At 43.9% G+C, this 13,192-nt stretch overlaps 1 protein-coding gene across 10 annotated transcripts in view; it reads left to right on the plus strand.

The window, feature by feature from the left end:
- The window catches only part of ttn.2 (titin, tandem duplicate 2), a 188,528-nt gene that overhangs the window by 14,179 nt on the left and 161,157 nt on the right, over nt 1-13,192 (plus strand). For all 10 annotated transcript variants that reach the window (XM_047337112.1, XM_047337113.1, XM_047337114.1 and 7 more), the window contains exons 18-37: nt 12-176; nt 280-448; nt 556-2,252; nt 2,345-2,626; nt 2,724-2,990; nt 3,279-3,551; nt 3,689-3,952; nt 4,030-4,290; nt 4,504-4,764; nt 5,440-5,703; nt 5,898-6,158; nt 7,027-7,287; nt 7,657-7,917; nt 8,065-8,209; nt 8,336-8,504; nt 8,790-9,021; nt 9,243-9,527; nt 9,619-9,744; nt 10,139-10,327; nt 11,953-12,003. In XM_047337112.1, the coding sequence (XP_047193068.1) occupies nt 12-176; nt 280-448; nt 556-2,252; nt 2,345-2,626; nt 2,724-2,990; nt 3,279-3,551; nt 3,689-3,952; nt 4,030-4,290; nt 4,504-4,764; nt 5,440-5,703; nt 5,898-6,158; nt 7,027-7,287; nt 7,657-7,917; nt 8,065-8,209; nt 8,336-8,504; nt 8,790-9,021; nt 9,243-9,527; nt 9,619-9,744; nt 10,139-10,327; nt 11,953-12,003 (5,883 nt within the window). The remainder of the gene's footprint in view (nt 1-11; nt 177-279; nt 449-555; nt 2,253-2,344; nt 2,627-2,723; nt 2,991-3,278; nt 3,552-3,688; nt 3,953-4,029; nt 4,291-4,503; nt 4,765-5,439; nt 5,704-5,897; nt 6,159-7,026; nt 7,288-7,656; nt 7,918-8,064; nt 8,210-8,335; nt 8,505-8,789; nt 9,022-9,242; nt 9,528-9,618; nt 9,745-10,138; nt 10,328-11,952; nt 12,004-13,192) is intronic.

Below are 13,192 nucleotides of genomic sequence, written 5' to 3' on the forward strand. Positions count from 1 at the left end.
CCTTTTCCCAGGACAACAAGTTGTCAATGACTACACCCACAAGATAGTGATTAAAGAGGACGGTATTCAGTCCCTGATCATTGTCCCAGCCATGCCACAAGACTCTGGAGAGTGGACAGTCGTCGCTCAGAACAGAGCTGGACGGACTTCTGTGTCTGTAAATCTTACTGTTGACGGTAAGTCCGCGTCGCAGATTTATTACACAAGATCAGATGACTTTGAAGTAAGTATCTGTAATTAAATCCTGTAATGTTCTTTATCGTATTTCACCATCCACAGCACAAGAAAGCCTAGCTCGGCCTCAGTTTGTTGAAAAGCTGAAGAACATCACAGTAAAGCAGGGCACTCTGGTTGAACTGGCTGTCAGAGCCATTGGAAATCCCCTGCCTGATATTGTCTGGCTGAAAAACAGTGACATTATTTCACCACGCAAGCACCCACATATCAAGTATGTATCTTTAATTATAGCTATGGATGACTTTCTAACACTTTAAAACTGCTTTGTAAAATGGTTAATGCCCAGATCAATAAATTTGAACGATTACAAAATTTCAGGATCGACGGTACTAAAGGAGAGGCCAAATTCCAGATCCCATCTGCATCAGGCTCGGACAGTGCCTGGTACACAGCTACAGCCATTAACAAGGCTGGCAGAGACACCACTCGCTGCAGAGTCAACGTGGAGGTTGGCTTCACTGCCCCTCAAGCTGAGAGGAAGCTCATTATTACCAAAGGAACATACAAGGCCAAGGAGATCGCAGCTCCAGAGTTGGAGCCCCTTCATCTGCGATATGGTCAAGAGCAGTGGGAGGAGGGAGACCTTTATGACAAAGAGAAGCAGCAGAAACCAATGTTCAAGAAGAAGCTGACCTCTATCAGAATGAAGCGTTTCGGTCCTGCTCACTTTGAGTGCAGACTGACCCCTATTGGTGACCCCACCATGGTTGTGGAGTGGCTACATGATGGCAAACCCCTGGAAGCCGCTAACAGGTTGCGTATGGTCAATGAATTTGGTTACTGCAGCCTTGACTATGAAGCTGCGTATGCTAGAGACAGTGGTGTTATCACCTGCAGAGCCACAAACAAGTTTGGTGTCGACCAAACATCAGCAACTCTGATCGTCAAGGATGAGAAGGGTCTTGTTGAGGAAACACAACTTCCTGAAGGCAGGAAGGGAGCGCACAGAATTGATGAGATAGAACGCCTGGCTCATGAGAGAGGCCCTACAGGAGTCAGTGCTGATGAAGATTCTGAGAAGTCCAAACCTGAAATTGTCCTTCTTCCCGAACCAGCCAGAGTGCTGGAAGGCGACATTGCACGATTCCGCTGCAGAGTGACCGGTTATCCAGCACCTAAGGTTAACTGGTACCTTAACGGACAACTTATCCGCAAAAGCAAGAGATACAGACTTCGGTATGATGGTATTTACTATTTAGAGATTGTTGACATCAAGTCCTACGACTCAGGAGAGGTGAGAGTGGTTGCAGACAATCCTTTGGGCACAACTGAGCACACTGTGAAGCTGGAGATCCAACAGAAAGAGGACTTTAGATCTGTCCTGCGCCGTGCTCCAGAACAGAAGACTGCAGAGGCTTCACATGAGCCTGGCAGAATCGGATTTGATGTTGTGAAGGTTGACCAACCTGGCGATGCTGCACAGGACAGGGAAGTTGTTAAGCTTCGTAAGACACAGAGAGTTGTTCACGAAAAAACATCGGAGGAATCTGAAGAGCTGAAGGGCAAATTCAAGCGTAGGACAGAGGAAGGTTTCTATGAGTCAATCTCCGCTGTGGAGCTCAAGTCTCGCAAGAAGGATGAGTCTTATGAGGATCTACTAAAGAAAACGAAGGAGGAGCTGCTTCATCGCATGAGAGAAAAAGAGGAGGCTGAGAGGAAGAGAATGGAAGAACAGGGCAGTGTCACAATCCCCACAATCAAACCAGAGAGGGTCCAACTATCCCCTAGCATGGAAGCACCTAGGATCCTGGAACGCATTGCCAGCAAGACCGTTGCGCCAATGGATGAGGTTCGTTTCCGATTGAGAGTCGTTGGCAGACCAGAACCTGAGTGCCAGTGGTTCAAGAACGGCATTCTGCTGGAAGAGTCGGACCGTATTTACTGGTACTGGCCTGAGGACCATGTGTGTGAACTGGTGATCAGAGATGTCACAGTCGAGGATTCTGCTAGCATCATGGTTAAAGCCATGAATGTTGCTGGGGAGTCTTCGAGCCATGCCTTTCTTCTTGTGCAAGGTATAACCTCTTTATATATCAGATTTCTTCATTAGCATTGTCATTGTCTTTGTCCTGTTTTGTAAGCCTTGCATCTTATTTTCTCATTACAGCCAAGTTGGCAATTAACTTTACCCAAAACCTGACGGACACTAGTGCCAACGAGAAGGACACAATGGTGACCTTTGAGTGTGAAACTAATGAACCTTTCGTCAAAGTCAAGTGGCTCAAGAACAACATGGAGATCTTTTCGGGAGACAAATACAGAATGCACTCAGACAGAAAGGTCCACTTCCTGTCTGTGCTAATGATTGAAATGAGGGATGATGCTGAATACACTTGTTTGACTGTAGACGATGAGAACGTCAGGACAAGTGCAAGGCTCAATGTAGAAGGTAATCTCTACACTCTAAATCTTCCCACCTCAAGTTTTATTTGGTCCTTCTTGGGTAGACTGGTAGATAATGGCTCTTGATATTGTTTTTTATCCAGGCGCTGCCCTGGAGCTCATCAAACACTTGGAGAACATTGAGGTACCAGAGACCTACGCTGGAGAGTTTGAGGTTGAGCTGTCTCGTGAGGACGCTGAGGGAAACTGGTTCTTCAAAGACAAGGAGCTCTCTCCTAGCAGTAAATACGTAATGTCCTCCCGCCGAGGAAGACACACCCTGTCTGTCAAGGATGTCAGGAAAGACGACCAGGGCAAATACACCTTTGTATGTGGCGATCTGAGGACCAGTGCCTCGCTGAAGATGAAATGTAAGCAACTTTACTTGGTGAAGTATGTTTGGGCTTTGGTTCACCCACTGTAACCATAGCTTTTTATAAAAGCATTTTCAAGCTTCTCCTTGGGAATTAGTTGCAATGAGTTCTGGTATTGTGGGAAATTGTCCAAATTGCTAAAGTACTTCAAGTTCTGCAAAGCTCAACATTTGGCTCTCCATTGTCATCATCTGTACTATGGCTGTTTTACCTTATGTTGCATGTTGTGTTTTAGTTATTGATAACTAGAGTGATGTGATCATAGTGAGGTTTCTCCACCTATAGTGCGCCCAGTAACCCTGATGCAGCCACTGACTGACCTCACAATCTGTGAGGGTGACATCGCTCAGCTGGAGGTGAGGTTCTCCCAGGAGAACGTCGAGGGAACCTGGATGAAGAATGGCCAGGCCATTTCCGCCTCAGACCGCATCCACATTGTAATCGACAAACTGGTTCACAAGCTGCTGGTAGAGAACGTCAGCAGAGAAGATGCTGCTTCCTACTCTTTCGTGGTTCCGGTCCAGGATATCTCCACCTCAGGCAAACTCAATGTCCAATGTAAGAGTCAGAGTTGGACAGATAGATAGATTAACTTTATTGAGTCCACCTGGGAAATTGCAGTCAGATCCAAGTGTTAAATAACTGTTCTGTCACTTTGAATGTCTCTGATCATCATTTTTTGTCTTTCCTTGCAGCTATTGACATTTTAGTCCCTCTGAAGGATGTGTCCTCCGTTGAGGGCACCAAAGCTGTTCTGGAGGCCAAGATCTCTGCTCAGGACATATGCTCAGTCAAATGGTACCACAACGACAAACTGCTGACGCCCAGTTACCGAATCCAGACGGTGGCAAAGGGATCCAAGCAGCGCCTGGTCTTCACCAGGACCTACGCCTCTGATGAAGGAGACTACAAACTGGTAGTCGGCAAGGTCGACACCAGCTGTAACCTGACTGTCGAACGTAAGAGTGATTTGATTATCCTCTGTTCCTAGTTTTAGGTTCCACTTCATGTTCTAACCATGTGGCTGTTATTACAGAGGTTCACATTGTGAGGGACATGGAGGACAAAGTGTGCTCCGAGTCACAGAATGTCACCTTCAACGTTGAAGTGTCTCACCCTGGAATCGACCCGGTCTGGATGTTCAAGAACCAGCAGCTCAAACCTGGACCCAAACACAAGATGGAGTCCAAGGACAAGGCTCACTCTTTGACTGTCATCGACACCATGAAGGACGAGGAGGGCCAGTACACGTTCCATGCTGGTGAAAAGACATCGAGTGCCAAGCTCTCTGTCTCTGGTACGTCACATATTTGCGTGGGTGTGTGCTTGTGGATGTACAACTGAACATTTGTTCCATTGTTTCTTGTAGACTTTATTCCAGACTGAGTTTCTAACTCAGTCTGGAACTCAGAGTAACATTTCTGATGTTGTATGAAACATGGTCAGATCGTGGATGTCGCTCTGTTGCCTCAGAATCATGGTACTAACTGTTTCCTTGTTCGGCCACTAGGTGGCGCCATCACACGCCCCCTGCTGGATGTGACGGTGGCAGAGTCTCAGTCAGCTGAGCTGGAGTGTGAAGTAGCCAACGCAAACGCTGAGGGAAAGTGGCTGAAGGAGGGTCAGCCCGTGGACTTCAATGAGAACGTGGTGAGCGAGGTGAACAGAGCCGTCAGGCGCCTTGTCATCGCCATCACCAGACCGCAAGACGTCGGAGAGTACACCTACCAGGTGGCCAACTCCAAAACCACCGCCAACCTCAGGGTGGAGGGTAAGCACCAGCTACTCGCTGTACATATTCAGTGTCGTGTTATGACACGTGGTGGTGATTGAAGATGATGCACATACTGACACAAAAAAATTACAAAGGTTGTTTATGACAATAACATAAAAACACAATTAACACGATAATATACAGAAAAGTGGGTAAATAATTTAATAATCAATAGTTGGGAGCAGAGTTAGACTCTCCTCAACCTAATGTGATACTGAACTGTATGATGGTGTACAAAATTCAGTAATAATATTAAACATTATAATTATAAGGATAAAATGTGACTTAAGTTATAAAAGGTACAAAGTACAATTGACGGTTTGACCAGATTTTAAACATCACTGGACATCAATGAGGAAAATTTAAGTAAAACTATTAAAAATTATAGAAAAATTTATTGGAATAAAAAAAACTCAAGAATAATATAAAACAATAGTTAAACAATATAAGGAGGGATTTAAAATGATCTGAAAATTGAACTGTTAGCAAAAAGTTAAAGTTTCAGTTAAAGTTTCAAAGCTTATGACTTTTATTTTGCTTTTTTTTTTAATTCCTACTCCCTTGAGGATGAACCCTGTTAGTTTGACCAATTGAACCATTTCTAGTAGGTCAAACTTAGCTTCATAGAACTTATTGTTGCGTTGATACTGAGCTCCTGTTTCCATCTTGCAGCAGTGAAAATCAAGAAAACTCTCAGAAACCAGACGGTGACGGAAACCCAGGAGGCGGCGTTCACGCTGGAACTCACCCACCCCGACGTCAAAGGGTCCCAGTGGATCAAGAACGGTGTGGAGCTGCAGAGCAGTGAAAAGTACGAGATCACTTCGGACGGCATGGTCCAGACCCTGAGGGTGAAGAACTGCAACACGCAGGATGAGTCCGTTTATTCCTTCAAATTGGGAAAACTGTCTGCCAACGCCAGGCTCAACGTGGAGAGTGAGTGTCACTGATTCACTGTGACATGGTGTCTTTTTTTCTCTGCACAAGCCCAAATTATTATTTGTAACTTGTTTTTGTTTAAAAAAAAATCAAATATCGTCAGCTTGGAACAAAGGTTTTACTGTTTTGCATTTTCCTATTTCAACTTTTTAAAACTTTCTGTGGCCTGTTTCTGTGGCTTGTTTCTGCAGCGATCAAGATTGTGAAGAAGATAAAGGACGTGACATCACTGTTGGACGGCACCGCCTCCTTTGAGATGAGCCTGTCACATGACAACATCCCCGTCAGGTGGATGTTTAAAGGTGCAGAGCTGAAGTCGAGCGACAAGTGTAAGATTCTGTCGGAGAGGAAAGCTCACAAGCTCGTCCTGCAGAACGTGGACAGCAGCGCCGCAGGGGATTACACCGCAATGGTTGGACACCTGCAGAGCAGCGCCACACTCACTGTGGAGGGTACGTGACACCTTATTCATAATGAAAAAGTTCCAGCACATCATTTAATAATGTACGTATTTCCTTTCTGTAATTTAGTAATTTAGTGCAATTACAAATTTATTAGTAGTGTTTTAAGCGATCACATTTCTCATCACACAAAAACATAACTAGAAATGTTAATAAATACTGTAATTTATAGCGTTTTTGTGAAATTTTACTATAACAATTTAACAACCCTAACCCTAACCCTGCATTGAAAAAATCCCCTTAATCATTAAAATAAATTTGATCAATTGATATAACACACATCCATCTTACTCTTGTAGTTAGTGTATAAAACATTTTACATTTTACAAACATTTTACTTGCAGTTTTACAGGAAATTTTACATTTTGTAATTAATGATGATGATAATCGTTTTGTTATTATCTGTAACTAGTATTTTTTTAAATAAAAAATATAGATTTGCTCATTTATTATAAAAATTTCATCAAGCAGTTTTACATTTTTCAAAGTAAAATTTTGAAAATGAAATAACTTTACTTTAATTAAAAGTAAAAAGTTAAATATTTAAAATGATATCAGCTGAATTAGCCAAACATTATTATTCATATTTGAATTTAAATCACACATTTTGTTGTAACTTGTTTTTCAATTCTTCGCTTAAAATTGTCCAAATTAAAAAATTGCTTGACTTTTATTTTGTAATGTTTCTATTGTTTTATTTATTTATTATTCATTCAAAAAAATAACTACGTTTTAGTTTTATGTCATTCAAAACATAAGTTTTCTAATTTGTGCATACTAAATTTTTGTGGAATCATTTGGCTTCAGCTCTAATAATTCATCTAATTCTAATTCCATCTGACTCAATTTGTCCCATTAGCTCTGCGAGTCACCAAACCCCTGAAGAGCGTGAAGGTCCCGGAGACGCAGGTGGCCACGTTCGAGTGTGAAGTCTCTCACTTCAACGTACCGTCCACGTGGCTGAAGGACGGCGTGGAGATCGAGATGAGCGACAAGTTCAGGATCGTGGTTCAAGGAAAACTCCACCAGCTGAAGATCATGAACACCAGCAGGGACGACTCTGCAGAGTACACCTTCGTCTGCGGGAACGACCGAGTGTCCGCCACGCTCACCGTCAGCCGTAAGCATGAGTTCAATCAAGTTCCGTCAAATAACGTTGCATAGTGCGACAGAAAAAGGTGGCCTGTCTCTCAAGGTCTAAGACTTAAAAAAAACATTAAATTAAAAAACATTTCTGAAGCACATACAAATTGGAATTTGTAATTAGATACTATTTGAAATATTTTTAAATTAGGAATTTTGTATATTCTAATTTAAAAATCAGGTTACAAATTAAACCAAACTTAATTTGAAGTGAAAGAAGAGGAGAACAGTAGCAGATTACATTGTTGTATGTGACCTTGTTGTATTTAGAAAATGTAATGACCAATGTCGGATAAATCTAGTTCAGGGTTTTAGTGTTTGATCCAAGCTCGTTGTTCCTCTGTAGCCGTCATGGTCACCTCCATGCTGAAGGACCTGAACGCTCAGGAGAGAGACACCATCACCTTCGAGGTCACCGTCAACTACGAGGGCATCACCTACAAATGGCTGAAGAACGGCGTGGAGGTCAAGTCGTCAGACAGATGTCAGGTCCGCAGCCGCCAGCTCACGCACTCGCTCACCATCCGAAATGTTCACTTTGGAGATGGAGGAGAGTACCAGTTTGTCGCCGGCTCCGCTGCCTCCGTGGCAAACCTGTTTGTCGAAGGTAAAGTTGGACAAATACAGAAATGTCCTGAACAATACGGAAATATCAAGAACTTCAAAATGCAACACAGATGATGTAAAAAAAATTTGTTGTGTGAAATCCAGCCTGTGTTTTACATTTGGAGATAATTGTTTTTGTTGTTTCCAGCTCGTGTGATTGAATTCACCAAGAAGATCAAGGACATAAAGATCACAGAGAAGAAGAAGGCGATTTTTGAATGTGAGGTTTCTGAGCCAAATATCCAGGTGATGTGGATGAAGGACGGTCAGGAGCTGGACGTGTCTGAAGAACGGTGCGTCTTCACGGACACTTCACACTCTGATTGCACCTGGGATTGACGCCTGCTGCTTGTTCCTCGCGGACGTGCACTGAAGCTTTTTCAAATAGTTAATAATGGGCTGTTGTGTCGTGTTCTCAGGTACATCGTGACAGCAGAGAAGTACGTTCACCGACTAATGATCCAGACGGTTCGAATGTCAGATTCCGGAGACTATTCAGTGGTGGCCGGGTCAAGCGTGTCCAAAGCCCAGCTGACCGTGGAGGGTCGTGACATCCGCATCTCCGAACCTCCTGAACGGGAAATTACGGTGAGACAGATGTCAACTTTATTAAAACAAAACGTTGAGATGACTTTTCTCTGTTCCTGAAGAAACATTTTAACCCATCATCAACGTGAACTGATGTTCTCAAGCCAAGAGGAGATGAAAGCATGGACGATAAACATGACTTTAGTTTATCAATTAATCGATCAATAACATTTTATTTGTCTAGCCCATATTCACTAATCACAATTTGCCTCATAGGTCTTAACAAGCTGTACATGGTGCGTCATCCTCACAGAAACATCTGAACCTTTCTCCTCTCTGTCCAAGGTTCTGGAGAAACAACGATCGACCTTCGAGTTCGAGGTGAACGAGGACGACGTGGAGGGTCGCTGGCTGAGGAACGGCGTAGAAATCCAGATCTCGGTGGAGGAAAGGTTCAACTATGTGGCCATCAGGAAGCTGCACCGCCTCACCATCTCCGAGACCTACAGGAGCGACGCTGGCGAGTACACCTTTGTCGCTGGCAAAAACAGGAGCACCATGCACCTGCGGGTCAACAGTAAGTGAAGGGATCATATTTAAATTGAAGTCACCTAGGTGTTGCTCAAAACTGAGTTCAGCAACTGCAGTGTTTGAATATTATCTAGAATCAATCCATCTTGGCGGAGATAAAGATCATGTGACCTTAAAAACATTCTTCAAGCTTTTCATTCAAACCCTGAAGAAAGTGACAACTGTTCTCCTCTCCCCTGATCACTTACTCTTTTGTTTTCTGTTCAGTCCCAGAGCCTCCTCAGATCCTCCGCCACATGGAGCCCCAGTCGGTGGAGGCCGGTAAGCCGGCTCGCTTCTCAGTGCAGGTGAGCGGTGTCCCTCAGCCTCAAGTCTTCTGGTACAAAAACTCTCAGGCTCTGTCTCCGGGCTTCAAGTGCAAGTTCCTCCACGACGGTAATGAGCACACGCTGCTGCTGATCGAAGTTTTCCCCGAAGACGCCGCTGTCTACAATTGCGAGGCCAAGAATGACTATGGCACCGCCACGAGCACCGCGGCACTCAACGTTGAAGGTACGGCAGGAAGTTACACCTGTGGGACAAACAGGAGCAGGAAATGTTTCAGACCAGCAGGACGTGTTTAACACAGGTTTGTGTGTTTTAGTGTCGGAGGTGGTTTCTCCGGACTCAGCTGCTCCCGTTGCTCCTCCTGTCGTCATCTCGCCCATCGCTAGTACATCGGCCCACGAGGGAGAACCGGCTCGCTTTCAGTGCAGAGTCCGAGGAGACGGTGAGAAAACGAAAGACTTAATCTAATGCGTGAAAAGACGGACACTACAGAGCCTGATGTTTCCCTCAGGAGGAGGTGTAGACCAAACACTGAGATAAAAGAGAGAAAACATATTTATTTGTAAGAAATCATCAGATTTTAATTATCATCCTGTTTCCCAGCATCAGAATTATCAGGACAAAGAAAAATATCTGGTTCAAAGTCAAAGCTATGAGACGCTTGAAGGAGAGAAGTGAACTACAACTCCCATGGTGCATTTCAGTCAGACACACACAGTCCCAGAGCTTAAAACACAGTCTGGCAGTATTCAGAACTGTCTGCCATCTAGAACATGAAGCTCCGTCACCTCCATCACCTCCGTCACCTCCGTCACCACTAACTCTCCTCTGTCCAGATGTGAAGATCAGCTGGTTCCACAGGGTGAAGGAGATCAAGCAGTCTGACTTCTTCAGGATGTCTCAGTTTGATGACAGCTGTCAGCTGGAGATCTCCAGGGTGTACCCGGAGGACGAGGGCGAGTACAGCTGCATGGCCACGAACGGCGCTGGCACCGCGTCCTGCTCCGCCACGCTCACATTGGACGGTAAGTTTGTTACTTTGTTGAGTTCGTCTTTGTTGTAGTTTTGTGTCTTTGCGGCGGATTTTCTCATGTGAAGCAGCGAGGAGTGACAATGTGGCAGATGCTCTGAGATGAATGTAGATCTAATCAAACACATCAAACATGAAACAAACCCGTCGACAAACTGCTTCCTTTCAGGGCAAATGCAAATGGTCGACATTCCTGCTGAGACTCACGTCTCCACGCGCCTGACCAGTCTAAAGAAACTGTCCATTGGCCAAAAGCCAGTTTTCATCCAGCCAATCACAAGCTGCAAAGTGCCACTCGGCGAGGTGGCCCGCTTTCATGCATTAGTTTCCAGCATACCGAAGCCCGACATAAGCTGGTTCCACAACCGGCAGCCGGTTCGGCCTACCAGGAACATAGTATTCCACTTTGATGAGGTGACGAACACCGCCACCCTCATCATCGTTGATGCATTCTCTGAGCACGCCGGGCAGTACACCTGCAGGGCAGCTAATCCTGCCGGAGAGGCCGCGTGCTCCGCCACCCTCACAATTACCAAAGAAGAAGGTAACCTTTGGCTCTGTCTGCTGCCTCCAGATTCCCCCTGACATCACCCATTTCTCCTACTGTGAGATTAATTCACCCTCCTGAAGGGCTGTCCCAAACCCACCCACAACCTCAGCTTCCCATTTTGTTTCAGTGCGTTTAATACTTTTAAAAACTCCGGTTCAACCAGGAAAGACTATCTGAATTCAGAAATACCTTTTTCAACAGTGTGAATACTTTGAACTTTTCTCAAAGTGTAAAAAACTAAAAAAAAGAGAACTTGATCTCTCAGACTAATCCCCTGTTCCTCAGAGACGAACCACTTCACTCACACCCAACCTTGGATCATCACCCTCCTCACCCTCCTCTCTTGTCCTGCTCGGTGTGATAACCTTCCTGTCGTACCTCCTCCCTCCAGGAAAATCAAACCTCTCTCCATTCAGGGTTTCTGTGTGATGTAATGTCTGCGTCACTCACTGTTTTCACCTCGTTCCTACAGACGTCCTGAGTTTACACTGTTTGACTTCTCACCTCAGAATCTACTTCCTGTAAACTTTAATCTCTTGAGTGAAATTAAGCTCTCGTTGCTCTGTAGTACTAATGTCAACAACGCAGCAGAATCGTTCACTCTTGAACGATTCTCGTTCACTCTTGATCTTAGAAACAGCCTCTCAGGGTCTTTATCAGCAGACACTGAAGGATCAGATTACGTCATGTGACCTACATGTAAGTATGAAGCCTTATTCACATGACAACTGATCCGACACCATCCACTGACATGGATATGGTTGAAAGTCCGACTGATACATATTTTTGGAGCCGATACCAGAATTTGGTAAATAAACAAAATTTCTAATACCGATATATTGGCCTATATATATATAAAAGAGGGTTAGGTTTAGGGTAATTATCATATATTCCTAAGAAACCTTTTGAGCAACTATTGCTTAAATTTCCTTGTTTCGTAGAATGTCTGATGAAAATAAAAAAGAAAAGCAGGTGGAGTGTCTCTGTATGAGAGTGTTGTGTATGGCTGTGAGAGAAGGTTGAAGACCTTCAGCAGATCAGTGGTTAAATATCGTCTCTCTGCTTCACAGTGACTCACGTCAGAGACCAGATCGAAGCCAAGATCGAGGAAGAAGTCAAAGGTAAAGACACGACAGACTTCTGAGCATCATACAGTATATCACAGACACTTGCTCGCTGTTACACAGGAGAAGCAGACAGATCTCTGTTTGATTCTTCTCGTCTGAAGTAGCGTGTGAGCGGCTCGCTGTGGTCCGAGCTCCGGCTCAGTGAACAGGGTTTGAGCTGGAGACACTGTGGAGATGTATGGGTGCATGCAGTATGGAATTCACAGACTACTTATAGAGTTTCTAAATGTGTCATTATGTTGAACTGTCCCTTTTAAAATGATCTTTGAATTTCCACAGTTGCATGTCATCTGTTGTCATCATGTGTTTTGATAGAAACTGTTATTCTACCTGCTGGTACTATTCCATGTTTCCTTCCAGACGAGCACAGATGGAACTTGCTTGTCCGGGTTTTTGACACTTGCGTTTGCATCCTAGAGTTCGCTTCATTTTGGCATGAAGTTTCCTCTGATCTTTTCCCAGAAAAGGTGCAGGTTGTGTATCTTTTAAAGCTCCCAGATTTGAAATGCCCTTTAAAAGATATGGAGGTTTACTGCATCTGGAACTGATCCCTTCCTCCTGCAAAATATTCCTTAGCCTGGCTTGCAGATAGTGGGATGTGATTCCTGTGGTTTGCATTTTAAATAACAAACTATATTAGTTCGAATAAACGCCTTCTCACCCAATTTTCATTTGTTAAAGTTTTGGAATATGATATATGGTCTGGAGAGCTCTGCTTCTTATTGATACTAGTGCATCATTTATTTCCTCTTAAGTTTAAGGATTAGAAAGGGCGTTTATTCTCCTGTCTGCAAGTCAGGTAAGGGATGTTCTACTATAAAGCCAAAGCAATCATCAAAAAGTAAAACGAGCGAATGTTAGCAGCACATCTTGGAAATATGCCTTTTTTATAATAATAAAATAATTTATGTTTTGAAGAAATTTCCACAGAAGAAGGATCAAAACTTCCTGCAGGTTTCTAATAAAAAGAATCAAGTCTTGCGTTTATTCGAACAAATATGGTGAGTGAAATTATTTCTTATGGCATTGTGACTCCCAGCATGCATTTAATATTTCCATTAATGATTCATTCAAATCCTTTTCTCTTTTATATCCCTGGAGGCTGCGTTGTTCTGACAGTTGTTTTTCTTTTGCAGAGCTGTTTTATCATGAAAGCAAAGAAGGAACACGGCACAGCAGCGCT

This window comes from Scophthalmus maximus, chromosome 14 (assembly GCF_022379125.1).
Source record: "Scophthalmus maximus strain ysfricsl-2021 chromosome 14, ASM2237912v1, whole genome shotgun sequence".
NCBI lineage: Eukaryota > Metazoa > Chordata > Actinopteri > Pleuronectiformes > Scophthalmidae > Scophthalmus > Scophthalmus maximus.